This window comes from Saccopteryx leptura, chromosome 3 (assembly GCF_036850995.1).
Source record: "Saccopteryx leptura isolate mSacLep1 chromosome 3, mSacLep1_pri_phased_curated, whole genome shotgun sequence".
In the NCBI taxonomy this organism is placed as follows: domain Eukaryota; kingdom Metazoa; phylum Chordata; class Mammalia; order Chiroptera; family Emballonuridae; genus Saccopteryx; species Saccopteryx leptura.
This window is the reverse complement of record NC_089505.1, coordinates 90,153,329-90,170,766: the sequence shown is the minus strand read 5'-3', so window position 1 is coordinate 90,170,766 and position 17,438 is coordinate 90,153,329. Positions and strand designations below refer to the sequence as shown.

Sequence of the window (17,438 nt, the reverse complement as noted above, 5' to 3'; positions counted from 1 at the left end):
GGAGACAAGCAATGAACACGCCCCCCAAACAGACACGCACGTCTGAGTGATGGAGAACAAACCAGGCGAGGGGAGAGGCATGTGCTGGGGCCCGAACACACAACTCTGGAACGGGCGGTCAGGGAGGGACTCTGAGGAGGTGACGTTTCAGTGGACAGCTGAAAGATGTGAGCCAGCACATACCTGGAGGAAGAGGCGCCAGGTGGAGGGAAGAGTGAGCGCTTGGCCCAGCCTGGCCGGGGCTGGGCAGTGAGGGGGCTGGTACCGCAGTGCCCTCTGGGCCACACTAACCCTGGACCTGACGGTGAGCAGGGAAGTCAGGAGGGTGCTGAGCAGAGTGGTGACAGTGAGCAAGCTGAGATTTAACACCAGCCACCCGGTACGGACGGAGATGGGCCAGGGTGGAGGTAGGGAAGAGGCCCAATACGGATTTATTTATTTTTTGTATTTTTCTGAAGCTGGAAACGGGGAGGCAGTCAGACAGACTCCTGCATGCGCCCGACCGGGATCCACCTGGCACGCCCACCAGGGGGCGATGCTCTGCCCATCTGGGGCATCGCTCTGTCGTGACCAGAGCCACTCTAGCGCCTGGGGCAGAGGCCAAGGAGCCATCCCCAGCGCCCAGGCCAACTTTGCTCCAATGGAGCCTTGGCTGCGGGAGGGGAAGAGAGAGACAGAGAGGAAGGAGAGGGGGAGGGTGGAGAAGCAGATGGGTGCCTTTCCTGTGTGCCCCAGCCGGGAATCGAACCCGGGACTTCCACACGCCAGGCCGACGCTCTACCACTGAGTCAACCGGACAGGGCTACGGATGTATTTTAAGAGAAAGCCTGGGGGCTTTGCCAAGAGGAGGAATCAAGGAAGACTCGGAGTGAGGAGCCAGAGCACCTGTAATTACTGAAACCGGGCACACTTGGAGGGGAGGTCTGGAGGACACCGCCAGGGCTCAGCTTGGACAAGTTCAGTTTGGGCTTCCTAATGGACCGCCCAGCAGAGAGGCAGGTCCACAGCTGGTTATGAAGACCCGAGCTGAGCAGGCACGTTCTGGTGTCCTCCGAACACAGACGTTGGAAGCCTTAGAACAGAGGAAATCATGCAGCAGTGACTTCCACAGGTGGGGGGGCTGTGTCGGGCCCTGCGCAGGGGGTCCTGGCTGCCTGAGGACTCGGGGAGGAGATCACCTCACTGGCATGAAATGGGCAGGAGCCAGAGGTACTAAATGTTCTGCAATGTTCAGGACAGTCATCCATAATAAGGAATGAGTGTATTGAAATTCTACTACATTGAAAATAGCAACCAGCACCCTCGCTGGGAAACACCGGCCCAGGCAGCAAGTGTGGGGAGAGAAGGGAAACCTGTGTGGGAGCGCAGAGGGCAGGGAGGTGGGGAGTAGGCAGGCAGGTGGAGGGAGGAAAGTGACTTCAAAGTCAGACAGAAATGGCCTCTAAAGCTGTACTTGTTAGGGATTATTTATGCCCTCTTCCTGTCCATTAACAGACAAAATCGATACTATCTGTTCAGTCATCTCAAACAAATGCTATTAAGCACTGCAAAGACTGTGCAAGGACTCATATCCCAACATTTATAATACAAGCTGGTCCAGGGAAATCCTCACAGGTGGGTGCTACATGCCTGTGGGCAAAGGCAAGACTGTGCAGCTACAGCGAGCCAGAGTATTTGGACAGGACCTCACTCAAAGGTGGGTAGGATTCAGTACACAGAACGGACAGGAGTGACTGAAACAGAAGACACGACAGGAGCCATCCATGCAGAGCACGGTCTCTGGGCCAGTCCTGACCTATGGGCTTGCCCTCTGTCGTCTCTTCTCCTAGCTTCCCTGCAAGGAAGCAGCGGTCGGATTTACGGATGAGGATACAGAAATTAAGGAACTTTTAATGTGAGCCAGTGACAGGTCTCAAACCTGGAGCCCTGAGCTCCAAAGCTGGGGGTCGTCCAATGAGGCCTCATCTATGGCCCCAGCACGCTATGCGAGGGCCCGGGGCTGCTCCAGACTGGAGCTGAGGGACTGCAGTGGGAGGCGAGCTCAGAAGGATGCCTCTAAGCTGCCCTGGCCAGCATCTGTGGGGTAGGAACTGCAGGTGGGAGGGTCTGGAGGCCCAGTAGCCCAAGTGTAAAGTGTCTTTAGAAATGAGCACGAGGTAGGCCCTGGCCAGTTGGCTCAGCGGTAGAGCGTCGGCCTAGCGTGCGGAGGACCCGGGTTCGATTCCCGGCCAGGGCACACAGGAGAAGCGCCCATTTGCTTCTCCACCCCTCCGCCACGCTTTCCTCTCTGTCTCTCTCTTCCCCTCCCGCAGCCGAAGCTCCATTGGAGCAGAGATGGCCCGGGCGCTGGGGAGGGCTCTGTGGCCTCCGCCTCAGGCGCTAGAGTGGCTCTGGTCGCAACATGGCGACGCCCAGGATGGGCAGAGCATCGCCCCCTGGTGGGCAGAGCGTCGCCCCTGGTGGGCGTGCCGGGTGGATCCCGGTCGGGCGCATGCGGGAGTCTGTCTGACTGTCTCTCCCTGTTTCCAGCTTCAGAAAAATGGAAAAAAATAAAATAAAAAAAAAAAGAAAAAAATAAAAAAAAAAGAAATGAGCACGAGGGTAGTGGGCAGGATGGCACCCCGTGGGTGTCAACATTGCAAGGAGGGAAAAAAGGACCATGGCACTATCTCGACACAATCAGAGGGGCTCACGGAGTGTGGTGACTCATGGAATGTGGTGGCATAGGCACAGGACCCTGGCAGAGCCCCTCCAGAGGTTTACGTTTGTAGTTTAAGCATGTAGGCTAGATCAGGATATACCCTTGAAGATGCAGGTATACGTGGAATGAAAACTGTCCCTAAATGTGCTTCAGTGTCTTACATTTAAGGTCCTTTTGATGCCATAGCATTAAAACCTCAACAACATTTTTTTAATATATATTTTTTAATTTTTAATTTAATTTTATTTATTCATTTTTATTTTTTATTTATTTATTTTTTTTTTGTATTTTTCCGAAGCTGGAAACGTGGAGAGACAGTCAGACAGACTCCCGCATGCGCCCGACCGGGATCCACCTGGCACGCCCACCAGGGGGCGATGCTCTGCCGCTCCGGGGTGTCGCTCTGTTGCGACCAGAGCCATTCCAGCGCCTGGGGCAGAGGCCAAGGAGCCATCCCCAGCGCCCAGGCCATCTTTGCTCCAATGGAGCCTCGCTGCGGGAGGGGAAGAGAGAGACAGAGAGGAAGGAGAGGGGGAGGGGTGGAGAAGCAGATGGGCGCTTCTCCTGTGTGCCCTGGCCGGGAATCGAACCCAGGACCCCTTGCACACCAGGCTGATGCTCTACCACTGAGCCAACCGGCCAGGGCCTATTTATTCATTTTTAGAGAGGAGAGAGAGAGAGGGAGAGAGAGGAGAGAGAGAGAAGGGGGAGGAGCTGGAAGCATCAACTCCCATATGTGCCTTGACCAGGCAAGCCCAGGGTTTCGAACCGGCAACCTCAGCATTTCCAGGTCAACGCTTTATCCACTGCGCCACCACAGGTCAGGCACATTTCTGTTTTAAGAATGCTACTTAATGCCAAGTTAAAAAAACAAACAACTTAGTCCTCCCCATTTGCACATGAGAACTCCTTCTGGAAGGCAGTTCTGACTCTGAGCCTTAGAAAACCAGGAAGAGAACTAATTAATATATGAAGTCAGCACTAGCTGACAGGGGCCTAGTGACTGACCAGGGGACCGTCCAACAGCCTGCAGTAAGTGTCACGGGCTGTCACGGCAAGGCATGGTTTTCTCATGGAGTCTGGCAAAACAGACCTCTTTTCCATTAATTAATGAATAGAAAAATCAAGTTCATTTGAAAGAAAGAAAACCCCATCCAAATCCTCAGTGATTCACACAGATGCCTAAAGGGTACAAGAAATTCTTATCTAGCAGACAGAATTTGAGATTTACTTCCTAGTTACTTTCATAAATTTCAATCAACACATTCAGACAAAACAAAACAAAATAAAAACCTCTCTCCAGGCCTTGGCCGGTTGGCTCAGTGGTAGAGCGTTGGCCTGGCATGCAGGAGTCCTGGGTTCGATTCTCGGCCAGGGCACACAGAAGCGCCCATCTGCTTCTCCACCCCTCCCCCTTTCCTTCCTCTCTGTCTCTCTCTTCCCCTCCCGCAGCCAAGGCTCCATTGGAGCAAAGTTGGCCCGGGCGCTGAGGATGGCTCTGTGGCCTCTGCCTCAGGCGCTAGAATGGCTCTGGTCGCAACAGAGCGACGCCTCAGATGGGCAGAGCATCGCCCCCTGGTGGGTGTGCTGGGTGGATCCCAGTCGGGTGCATGCGGGAGTCTGACTGCCTCCCCATTTCCAACTTCAGAAAAAAAAACAAAAAAACCCCTCTTCTCCAAAAAGCCCTCTAAGATGAAATGGCAGAACAAGTCTTCTGGACACATCTGGAAAGACTTTGCAACTCATTCTTAGCTTTAGAGCAACTGCTGAAGTTTTCTCCTGCCCCAAGCCCAGGACATAACTTCACAGACGCCCACAGGGGAGACAAGGTGCAGACAGAAGTCAGCGTGGGGTCGCTGGGCCCCACACGGCCACTCACCCGGGGCAGCTGCTCCCACTGCTCCTTGTTCTTCATCTCCTCCTGCACTTCGTGGATCCGCTTCAGGGACTCCAGACTCTCGTCGAGCAAGAACGTCGTGTCGTTGATCAGCATATTTATGTAGCGGACAAACTGCTTCCCAGAGCTGAAAAGGCAATTACATGGGACATGGTCACACATCTTCCCGCGCAAACCAGAGAAAAGGGCCAAGCGACCTTGGCACAACTTGAATACCATGAAACTTAAAGGACTGCAAGTCTCTCCTTAGACATTGTTATCCTTTTTAATTAATTGTGACAAGCTCACTCCTGTGATGTGCTGGAGACACCTTGCATGCCTCATGAGCGAGCCAATTGCTAATAGTCTGGAATTTTGTGAGCAGATTCCGTGGCAACTTAAATTTGGTAACAGTGACAGTATATATTTATACCCTGGAAAACCAGCACATACTGACACTTTTTCCTCTTCAGAAAGAAGGTTTACCAGCACATCCTGGCTCATTGCCACAATGATTTTAAGTAGAGAAAACACTTTTCCAGAATAGAAGAGAAAATATGCTTAAATTTACCAGGATAGAGAAAGCACAAATAATTACCCACCTATGAAAGACAAGAGTACTACTGATACAGAGATTCCCCTCACAAAGAAAGACACACTGAAGAGAAATGAAGCTGCAATGGTGATCAAACTGGGTATTAGCTCATTATACAGAACCTGAAGCTTCCGATCTCTGGCACGGTTCTCCTGTCACGTTATAATGGAGGGACTCGCTGGTGAGCGGAGATAGCTTGGCCTACCTGGGTTAGACGCTGTAAATGCCAGAGGAACAAAGGGGGTACATGTCAGGACCTACCACTGTGCCACCAGGGCCGGACGGCCCAGGCCTGGGGAAGAGCAGTGCCTGGGAACGAGGGCAGAGGCCTGGGTCTCAGGAACACGGAAAGTTCTGGAGCACCACACAGGTCAAGCTGGGGTCTGCCCAGCTTCCTAAGCTTGCTCCAGGCCTCCACTGGAACGTCATTCTGACCAACAGCGCAGTTCATGGCAACAAAGGATTATTTTACAGTTTCCTTTGCACAAAACTATTTAGCAGGTAGTTACTCCACTGGTAACGTGTGTTATTGACTAGTCACCCAGTTAACAAGTGACAGCTAGACTAGATCAGAGACCTAAGAGGTGCTGCAAAAAAGACTCAAGTAGACGGGATCAACATTTCCCCGAAGAATAATTCGAGAGTCCAACATTTGACTCTCTTTCTTCATAAAGTAATTTACATGGAATTACTAATGTCAAGATTGAAGAGGTGCTAAAATTTCAGGTAGGTAATAAAAAGTTTTTCATCAAGGGTTAGGGACTTACTAAAAATGACAACCCTAATGAACTGCTTCTGAATCTAAACTCCTCCTGACATTTCTAACTCTAAAGCTTGATATCTTTAAGAGCCCTATAAGATCTTGTTTTAGTCGTTTTTACTTCATGTAACACTGACATCACAGACACATTTCACACATCACCTCAGAATATTTATAGATTCTTTCCTTACGTACACCATCCCCACGGTATCTCGACAAACCTAAAGTTCAGCAGTATCTGGTAAGTGCAGACAATGAGACAGCCCTGTCACATGCAGCAGCACCATCCAGGGAACTGAAGGAAGACTGAGACCAAGCCAAAAGCCACCAAGAACCCAGCTGTGAAAGCTTTTAAGCGGCACTCTAGTAGTGATTTGCAAGAGAGCGAGTTGTAACATCAGGGGCACAATACTCACTTGAACTCCTCCATAAAGGTGCCATGGTGAGCTATGTTTTGCCAAAGGCTTTTAAAAATGGTGCTAATGTGATAGCGAATGGTGAACTTGTCATAAAACTCGCTGGTAGCTCCGGTATGCTCAACGTCTGAAAAAGAAAGATGAAGGAAGTGAAGAATATATACATTTTACATTTTTTTTTTTTTTTTTGGTGACAAAGTCAGACAGAGGGACAGACAGCCAGGAAGGGAGAGAGACAAGAAGCATCCATTCTTTGTTGTGGCACCTTAGCTGTTCATTGATTGTTTTCTCATATGTGCCTTGACCTGGGGCGACAGCAGACCGAGTGACTCCTTGCTCGAGCCAGTGACCTTGGGCTCAAGCTGGTGAGCTTTTTGCTCAAACCAGATGAGCCTGCGCTCAAGCTGGCGACCTTGGGATCTTGAACCTGGGTCCTCCACATCCCAGTCTGACGCTCTACCCGCTGCGCCACCTCGTGGTCAGGACTACATTTTACCTTTTTAAGAGCAATTATTGCTGCTACAATGTTACTGAGTCCGTACAAATCTGCAAATGCAGAGTTGAAAATCACCAGGCATCTTTGGGATAGTATCAACTTATCAATGACCAGACACTGAATTATCATACCTCCCCCAATTCTAGTTATTTTAATTTGTAGAAATCCTACAGCACTTCAAATAAATATTCCTGAGCAGAAAAAAAAAAGGGTTCAATTTTATTAAGGGCCACATACCTATCAAATGTGACTATTATTTTAAGTACTTTTGTATTAAGGACATTTTCATACATGTATGTACTGAAGTAGAGAAAAGCAGAGTGAATCCCTGTGCACTCACCACTCATCTACAATTACCAAGAGCCGTGTCCCTATAAAATGGAATATCAAACTTAGTCATCCAAACAATAAACAGCTTAAGCATGAGAAATCCCTGAATTCATGACAAACTTTAAAAAGAGGAAAATGACCAGGTAAAGACAGTAATGCTTAAGAAAAAGATAAAGTAGCCTGGCCAGTGGTGGCACGGTGGATAGATCGTCAACCCAGGAGGCTGAGGACCCTGATTTGAGACCCTAAGGTTGTTGGCTTGAGCGTGGGGTCACCAGCTTGAGTGCAGGGTCAACATGATCCCAAAGGTTGCTGGTTGTTTGAACCCGAGGTCTGATCCTTGGGCAAGTGCACACAAGAGAAGCAATCAATATACAACTAAAGTGAAGTAACTACGAGTTGATGCTTTCCATCCCCTTCTCATCCCCTCCCGCAAAAAGATAAAGTAAATTAAAATAAGATTTTTATTCCAACTGAACAAACTGGAAGACATTACAAAAATGACAATACTGCCTGACCAAGCGGTGGCGCAGTGGATAGAGCGTCGGACTGGGATGCGGAGGACCCAGGTTCGAGACCCCGAGATCGCTAGCTTGAGCGTGGACTCATCTGGCTTGAGCAAAAAGCTCACCAGCTTGGACCCAAGGTTGCTGGCTTGAGCAACGGGTTACTCAGTCTGCTGAAGGCCCACAGTCAAGGCACATATGAGAAAGCAATAAATGAACAACTAAAAAGTGTTGCAACGAAAAACTGATGATTGATGCTTCTCATCTCTCTCTGTTCCTGTCTGTCTGTCCCTATCTATCCCTCTGACTCTCTCTGTTCCTGTAAAAAAAAAAAAAAAAAAAAAAAGACAATACTGAGTGTACACGATAACCTGGGGAAACAGACACTATAAATGCAGGTGGGTATGAATGGTGATGCAAATTCTTTAAGGTAATTTGATAAAATGCATCAGAACCATCAATATACCATTTCTTTGACCCACTGATTCTATTCCAGAAAACACATACAGATGAGTGGATAAAGAAAATGTGGTGTGTGACACACACTCAAATGGAATAGTACTGTATTAAGTCACTAGGTATGCTAAGTGAAATAAGTGAGACAAAGAAAGACAAATACTGTATGAGCACTTATGTTTCTAAAAACAAAACAAAGATCCAACCAACCAAACAAAAAAAAACACTGAGCTCATAGATACTGAGAACGCATTAAGGGTTGCCAGAGGTTGGGGTTGGGGGGGATAAACTTGGTGAAGGGAGTCAAAAGGTAAAAACTGCCCTTGCCGTTTGGCTCAGTGGTAGAGCGTCGGCCTGGTGTGCAGGAGTCCCGGGTTTGATTCCCGGCCAGGGCACACAGGAGAAGCACCCATCTGCTTCTCCACCCCTCCCCCTCTCCTTCCTCTCTGTCTCTCTCTTCCCCTCCCATAGCCAAGGCTCCATTGGAGCAAAAAGTTGGCCCAGGCGCTGGGGATGGCTCTGTGGCCTCTGCCTCAGGTGCTAGAATGGGTCTGGTTGCAGCAGAGTGACGCCCTGGATGGGCAGAGCATCGTCCCCTGGTGGGCAAGCCGGGTGGATCCTGGTCGGGCGCATGCGGGAGTCTGTCTGACTACCTCCCCGTTTCCAACTTCAGAAAAAATACAAAAAAAAAAAAAAAAAGGTAAAAACTTCCAGGTATAAAGCAAACAAGTCATAGGGCTGTAGTGTACAGCATGGCGACTACAGGTGATAGTGTACTGCATATTTGAAAGCTGCTAAGAGAATAGACCTTAAAAGTTCCTACACAAGAAAAAAAATTAACTAGACTTATGGTGATCATTTTAATTAGAAACAAATATTGAATCGCTATTCATGTACACCTAACAATGATATATCAATTTTACCCCAAAAGAAAAAAAAGCCAGAATCATGTTCTAAGTGACTGACAAACAATAAAACCTACATACAGGCATGTTCAAAAACTGATCTCCAAACACACACTGAAATACTATATCTATCTATCTAGAAAGATATATATTTTTTTTTAGTGAGAGATGAGAAGCATCAACTTGTAGTTGCGGCACCTTAGTTGTTCATTGATTGCTTCTCATACATGCCTTGACTGGGGGTGGGAGGGACAGTGCTCCAGCTGAGCCAGTGACCCCTTGCTCAAGCCAGTGATCTCAGGATTTCAAACCTGGGTCCTCAGCATCCCAGGTTGATGCTCTATCCACTGTGCAACCCTCTGGTCAGGCTGAAGTCCTATTTATACTAGAGAAAAATATAAACATTCCAAATGCCCAACAGAGAACACGAGAAAATATTTGTGATATATTAAGTGAAAATCAAATGCTACCAAACAAAATACAGTTTTGGCCCAACTGTATTAAAATACACACACACACACACACACACACACACACACACACACACACACACACTACATATTGACTGGAAAGATACAAAGCAAATGTTAACAGAGATTTTTCTTTTGAGTTCAGAGATTATCAAAGATTTTAATTTTCATGTAATTTTTGGTATTTCCCAACAAACACATAATTGTAACTGAAAAGAAAATAGTTATTTAAAAATACAACCCACACCTACCATACAAAGACCTGAAATCACTTACGTATATTCATTAGGTCAACCCTTTTAAAGATGAACTGTAATTTTATTAATTGTATAAAGTGTGAACTTAAGTGCGGAGAACTGATTGAGCAAAGTCCACAAAAGAAAGATATGGGGAGGGGGGCCAACACAGAGCCTCTTATATCCTCTAAATTGCTCTTTTTAAAAAACATTGATTTTAGAGAGAGTAAAAGGGGGGAGGGAGAAAGGGGAAGGAAGAGAGAGAAGCACTCAGTTGTTTCACTCAGTTGTGCTTTCATCGGTTGCTTCCCCTATGTGCCCCGAACGGGAAACAAACCCCTAACATTGGCATTTCAGGACGACGCTCTAACACAGTGGTCCCCAACCCCCGGGGCCACGGACCGGTACCGGTCCATGGGCCATTTGGTACCGGTCCGCAGAGAAAGAATAACTAACTTACATTATTTCCATTTTATTTATATTTAAGTCTGAATGATATTTTATTTTTAAAAAATGACCAGATTCCCTCTGTTACATCTGTCTAAGACTCACTCTTGACGCTTGTCTCGGTCACGTGATACATTTATCCGTCCCACCCTAAAGGCCGGTCCGTGAAAGTATTTTCTGACATTAAACCAGTCTGTAGCCCAAAAAAGGTTGAGGACCACTGTTCTAAAAGACCAAGCTAACCATCCAGGGCCTAAATGCTGGTAATACCTGTACTATATCCTGAACATGGCAGAGGCTAAGTCCCTGTTACTTTATTCCTTGTCAATACACATCTCCCCAACATTGAAAAAGTTCACTCCTAATGTTCCCTTAAAACTACATACTTCAATCCAAGTTCTAATTTCTAGTCCTAATTCTAAGAGGCCTGAAATAAGAGATCTCTAATGACCTTAACCTCCACCTGCAAGTTTTACTTGATTCATTAAGCTGCCTGACCTCAGGGCCTTTAGACTTGCTGTCTCCTTTGCCTGCCACACTGTGGCTGAGATCTTATGGTTCACTCTGTGAGTCTCCTCAGAGACCTTCCCGTTTGCACTTCCTGAAGTAGCAACATGCCCTCTTCCCACACTCACTGTCTGCAAGCATCTCATTCCAGGTTCACTGTCTGTCTCCCAACCAGAAGGTCTAACTAACCCAATGGCGGGGGTTTTGACATCTCCACCAACAGGCCCTGGCAACCAAACCAGTGCTGACACACAGCCAGATAGCTTCACAAACACTGGCTGAATTAGTGACTAACTTGGGCTCATGCTGGCTTTGCTGATTCTGATCAGCTTGGGGAATAGAATAATCTTGAAAAAGGTTTTGGTGACCAGGGTTCCTCTAAGTTCTGAGTAGCCGACATCTGAGAGCTGGTCCTTAAGGAATTGACAGCTGTGACACAAATAAAATACTCTTATTTTGAAACTAATCTTGACTTCTGAAACAAAAATTTGATCTTAAGCATTTTCTAAGCTAGCCGACTTTCCCTGGCATGTAATAAAGGTGCTTGTTCCCTATCTCAATCTCTGACACATCTGAGAGTCAGGCATGTTCAGGGGTCAGGACCTACGCAAGCAGGTCTGAGCATGGACTTGAAGGACATGCATGGAGTGTCTGGGCGGCCCCACAGCAGGCTGGTGCTGGCCCCTTGGCAACTGGAGGAGGAAGAGCAAAGCGGCCAGGAGCACTGGTGCTGAAGCCCAGCTGCTGAGGTGGCTGCTGCTCTCGGGCTGCTGACCTTCAGCAAGCTTCTTGACCTTTCTAAGCTCTAGTTTCCTCATTTGTAAAATGAAGATATTTATAGCACCCATACTGAAGGCTGTGGCTGGGATTAAGTGAAAGGGTCAGTAAGTGTTCACTAAGTGGTAGCTATTGTTAGCACAGTATTATCTTTTCGTGACTATAGAGGTGCCCATGGCCAGAGGGCACACTGCTTGGTGGCAGAAGAGAGAGAGGGAACACTTGTCCACCAGCTCCTGGGACCCCACCAGAGGGGCCGTCCAGACCTGGCACTGGTCCTGCAGGCAAGAAGCCTGGCCCGGTTCACACACCTCCATACCCTCCTCCTTTATTCTGAAGCCCAGTGACAGGTCCAGGGCACCGAGCACAAAATATATTTAGCTTTTTTGGTTTTAATAATAACAATACATGTTACTGTAGAAAATTTTAAAAGTTCGGGTAACAAGAAATAAAATAAATTACTCACAATTCTACCATTCAAAAATAATCAACTCCCTGTTAGTATTTTGGTATATATTCTTCCATACCTTTTTCTATCATATATATGTACCACAATGTATTAGGACTAGTCATATTACACATACTGATTTGTTACTTGCCATTTAAAAAAAAATTTTTTCTGAGGTTAGAAGTGGGGAGGCAGTCAGACAGACTCCCACATGTGCCCAACAGGGATCCACCCGGCATGCCCACCGGGGGGCGATGCTCTGCCCATCTGAGGTGTTGCTCTGCTGCAACCAGAGCCATTCTAGCGCCTGAAGCGGAGGCCATGGAGTTGTCTTCAGCACCCAGGCCAACTTTGCTCCAATGAAGCCTTGGCTGCGGAAGGGGAAGAGAAAGAGAGAGGAAAGAGAGGGGAAAGAGTAGAGAAGCAGATGGGCACTTCTCCTGTGTGTTCCAACCAGGAATCGAACCCAGGACTTCCACATGCTGGGCCGACGCTCTACCATTGAGCCAACCAGCCAGGGCCACTTGGCACTTTTTAAACTTTTCATTACCTATCCACTTAAAATAAATAACACATTTTCTTTTTCTTTTTTTTGTATTTTTCTGAAGCTGGAAATGGGAAGGCAGTCAGACAGACTCCTGCATGCACCCGACCAGGATCCACCTGGCATGCCCACCTGGGGGTGATGCTCTGCCCATCCAGGGCGTCGCTCTGTTGCAACCAGAGCCATTCTAGCACCTGAGGAGAGGCCACAGAGCCATCCTCAGCGCACGGGCCAACCCTGCTCTAATGGAGCCTTGGCTGTGGGAAGGGAAGAGAGAGACAGAGAGGAAGGAGAGGGGTAGGGGTGGAGAAGCAGATGGGCGCTTCTCCTGTGTGCCCTGACCGGGAATCGAACCCTGGACTCCCGCACGCCAGGCCGACGCTCTATCACTGAGCCAACCAACCAGGGCCTAAATAACACATTTTCATGACTAATATACATCCACTATATGGATAAACTATAATTTATTTATCTATAATTAGAAGAAATTTGGGTTTTTAATATTTTTCATTGCACTGAACTATGAATAATGCTACAGTAAATATTATAAATATTTATGTACACTTATAATTGGTCACGTAGAAGAGATTAGTAGAAATTAAGTTTCCATGTGTGGGGGGTTGCTGGTTATTTAGCTGCTGTCTCTCTGCTCCAAGTATAATGGGACAAAGGGTTCCCTCTGTGGCTTGACGTTTGTTAGGTTTGCCAACAGGAGGCGCTGCAGGAGAAACGGCCAACTGCAGGCGAAGAACTTGGATCTCTGGCTGGCTGGCTGACTCTGTCAACAATGATGCTCCCCCCAGCAGTAGCGACTGGTTATGGTTTCCAGTTTTGTTCCATAGTTGCAGGAGTAGCAACCTTGTACACCTGCAGAGACACTGACTCATCTGGCCAGTGTCCTTCCTCACAGATCTGGGACCCAGTTCTGACCAAGCCCTCATCTGAGACACTACATTCCAAGAACCTCAGTCTCTTCCCTAGGGACAGATGATGGCTGCTTCATGCAGCTATAATCTGTTACCTCAATCTTCTGTATTTGCCTTTTCTGACCAGTTCCTTATATTCTATTAAAGTAACTAGCATGTTCCAGTTTTCCTGACTGGACCTTGACTGATAGATAGGATATAAACTTTCATAAGGCGGTTGGTGTGGCAGCCAAGCTGCCTCCCAGAAAGGACTTACCAATGTGCAGTCTCATGGTGTATCATAGCACTAATTCTGCACACTAGCGACAGGGAAAATGATAGGCTTTGGCAGCTTAGTTTCTCTCTCTATGAGCATGTTAACACTACATAGTCTCATCTTAAAAATATTCAATAAATGTGATAGATGAAAAGAGGTGCCTCATCATTAAAGAAATGCAGAATTATTGTTAATTCAACTAAACCTGATGTGTGCAAGGCACCGTGCCAGGTCCTGTCCTGCACATGAGTAATCCACCATCTGCATCTGAATGAGCTCTGGTCCTTCCCATCAGGACTAAGAGATAAAAGAGGAGAACTGGGAAACAAAGAAGGGCTTTCTACTCAGGAATGTTCTCTGTTGTTGCCAAAGTGAGGACGTTAACAAAACTTCAAAGGGCTTGTGAACTTGCTTTAGGTTTAAGATGATATAGGTAGGCTAAAGGAAGAGGAGAAACTCGGCCCTGGACAGTGGCTCAGAGGACAGAATGTCGGCTTGGCATATGATCATCCCAGGTTTGATTCCCAGTCAGGGCACACAGGAGAAGCAAACATCTGCTTCTCTCCCATTCCTCTCTCCTTTCTCCTCCCAGCCAGTGGTGGTTCCACTGGTTTGAGCATAGCCCCTTGCATGAGGATAGCTCGGTTGGTCCAAGCAAGTCAGCCCCGGAGCACTAAAAGTAGCTTGACAATTGAGCATCGGCCCCAGATGGGGTTGCTGGCTGGATCCAGGTCAGTCGGGACATATGCAGGAGTCTGTCTCACAATCTTCCCTCCTCTCACTTAAAAAAAAAAGAGAGAGAGAGAGAGAGAGAAACTCTTAGATGCCACAAAGTAACTGTGACAATGGGGAGAGGAAGTAGATTCTTAGAACCCACAGAAGTGAAGAGAGGTGACAGCACCAGCCCAAAATGAGTAGGAGCAGTTTTGCTGTCACTGAACACTAAGGAATCCTAACCACCGTTGCTGCTGTGAACAGTAAGGGACTCTGCTCCTGGAGGCTGGAGTTTCTTCCACCTTCTACCACATGCCAAAGATGCTGGGTGCCCAGAATGTGCTAGACTCAAGAGAAGAAGACAGACAAGACACACAGACACACATATAAGCTGGAGGAAAAATACTCCATCAGTATAATCCTGTGCCCTTGGGAGAGGACAACTGAACAGGTCCCATAGGTAATGGGCTTTCTGAAGACACACTTGCAAATGAAACGCTGAATTAAAAGTGAAAATCTGGAATACAGTCCCACCAGAAGACGAGGCCCTCCTTGCAGAGTATCTAATGTGTGTGTTCTCAGTCTGGGTCGCTAGTGTGGCCCAGCGCCTGGCAAACGGGAGGTGCTCAGTCAGGAATGAGTGAAGACTTCTAGAGATCCAGATTCCACTGGTTTGAGTGGGGTCCCCAAGAATAAGTATTTTTAACAAGCTCTCTGTTTGACCCATAGTTTCAAAATTCTGGGGGGGTACAGGACAGTGTTGCAAAACTAATACTCTCAGTTCAAAGCTAAAATGAACCAAGTATTTTCGGATAAAAACACCAACTTGTGCTGCTGATACCAAGTGGATCTCAATGTTCCCCATCTCACTTTCAATGGGTCCTGCTCAACCATTAGGGACTCGTGTGAGAATGGTCGATGTGACATGTCCACACTCGGAGGGGATATAGTCAACGGCGCATGCTCTGCTGGCCATGGGTTAGCAGGTTATACTTGTAAGTGAATGTCAGGATATTTGGGAAGAGGTTTAGAGTAACTTTATCCACTGGCTTCAGAGGGCCTTGCCTACCTGTATAGCCAGGAACCTACCTGTATAAAACTTCATCAGGGAAGGGACCAACAATTTGGTGGAGAGAGGATGGTTCTCAATCATTTCAAAAAACTTCTGGGTTCGTGGCTGAACAGCAGGGTTGGTCATAAACATGACTTCTACCAGTTTGGCCACCAGATACGGATTTCGGATGTAGTTCTGGTTGCACAACATCACAACGAGGAACATCACAATATCCTGAGTGCAGGGCTCGTAAAGCACCTGAGGAGAGTATCTGAGGAGAGTGAGAAGAGCAAGAGACACAGCTCTGAGAATCTCAGCGTGGGCGGACGCTGCTGCCATTAGGGGGCGGGCGGACAGGCCAAGGAGCCAGGACGCGGCACTCCCTTTAACTTGCTGAGTGTAAGGTGACGATTCATATTATAACTAGGTAGATTCAAAATGCATCATGCTCATTGGCTACAACACTTCATATTAACTTATTACATTTTAGAAAATAAACCACAACTAGGATTAAATTATCAGGTGGATTTCAAAAAAGATCTTCACTACCCAAAACACACACACAAAATTTTTTTGACAGAGTTGTTTTAATTTTTTAAAATCTAAAATGCCAGTTAAAAACTGAAGCCATTACTTTGTAACCTTTCTCAAATTTTACCATTGAGAAAATTTTTGGTACAAAATAGAGATGTGGGCATTTCTGGCTTTTGAATGTTCACTCAGATATTTATAAAGCGCTCCTATGTTTCTCAGAAACACAAACTCAATCATTAGAAATTCAACTCAATTTTCACAGAACACATTATTATCAGCATTGCTAATCCTCTTCTGTCGCTGAGATATTATTAGAACTGGCCTGGTGCCACAGTCTGGATTTACTTTTCCAATCTCCAGGCAGCAGTGAAAGCAGTTACACAAAATTTCAGGCGTCAAATGGAAGTCTAAAATATAATTTATCGTATCATAGACACAAAACATATAAAACCACACAGAAACTAGGTAATATGTTAAAGAAACTTACTGTACAATAAAAAATAAAAATTCAGCAACATCTTCTACATAAAACTCAGGCAATGCTGCAAATACCTTGGGGACGTCTGAACTTAAAGGCAGTGTTACACTGTCAACAAGAGAAAAAAGCACAAGTTACAGTTTGAGACAACAAAGTTACACATGTACTTGAATAGTATTTTCCACCCCTGGACAGGGCTTGAGGCACCACAAGTGATGCACAGACGTTATAAGAATAAAATAATAAAAAGAAATAAAATAAAAATGGCTGCCTGGAGGAGCTGCCCAGGTGATGGTAAGAAGACCAGCTGTGTTCCTGGCTCACTCCCTGAACTGGCGTGGTCCCTTCCCGGGCCCAGTGCTTAGGGGAGCCCAAGATCCTGTTAGCTCCAGCTTTTAGCTTCCAATTTGTAGACTTCATTTTCTATCAATCAGAAACTGACAAAAATAAAGCCAATTTTTAAAAAGCACTATGTCAAAATTAAAATTGCAGGTGCTGACATTCCCTTATTACTGTAACAAGTTATAGTGAAAATATTGATGAATATTACTAATTTCATGCCTCCATAAGCACAATCTGGAAACTGAGAGATGATTTTTTGATGAGGTCAGGGTGCTGGTCTCCGCTGCGGACTTTGGAGGATGATCAAGACAGCACAGCCCGGGCGAGCAGGCGCGAGGTCTAGAGGAAGGGCGCACTTACTCAGGGTAGGCGGGGTCCAGGATGCGGAGCAGCAGCTGGATGAGAAGGCCATAGAAGTTCAGGCATCTTCTCAGGAAGCTCTCGTCAAGTAAACCCGCGTCAGCACAGGCCTTGCATCGTACCAGTTTCTGTGGAGGGAGGTACGGCCCCATCACGGTTAGCTGGTGGCAAGCAGCTGCAGTAGGTGCTGGACAGGAAGTGGGCCAGGAGACGGGAAGTCTGGGGCCTCAAGGGCTTCACTGCTAACCAGCTTTAGGATGCTGGGCCCTTCTGAGTAAAACAAAGGGTATGCTAGGCAAACCAC

The 17,438-nt window shown here is 47.0% G+C and overlaps 1 protein-coding gene across 3 annotated transcripts in view; it reads right to left on the bottom strand.

Annotated features, from left to right (window-relative positions):
* The window catches only part of UBE4B (ubiquitination factor E4B), a 137,675-nt gene that overhangs the window by 10,552 nt on the left and 109,685 nt on the right, over positions 1 to 17,438 (bottom strand). For all 3 annotated transcript variants that reach the window (XM_066375004.1, XM_066375006.1, XM_066375005.1), the window contains 5 exons: positions 17,135 to 17,262; positions 16,442 to 16,540; positions 15,456 to 15,691; positions 6,349 to 6,475; positions 4,581 to 4,725 (listed from right to left, as the gene is read on the bottom strand). In XM_066375004.1, coding sequence (XP_066231101.1) covers positions 4,581 to 4,725; positions 6,349 to 6,475; positions 15,456 to 15,691; positions 16,442 to 16,540; positions 17,135 to 17,262 — 735 coding nt within the window. The remainder of the gene's footprint in view (positions 1 to 4,580; positions 4,726 to 6,348; positions 6,476 to 15,455; positions 15,692 to 16,441; positions 16,541 to 17,134; positions 17,263 to 17,438) is intronic.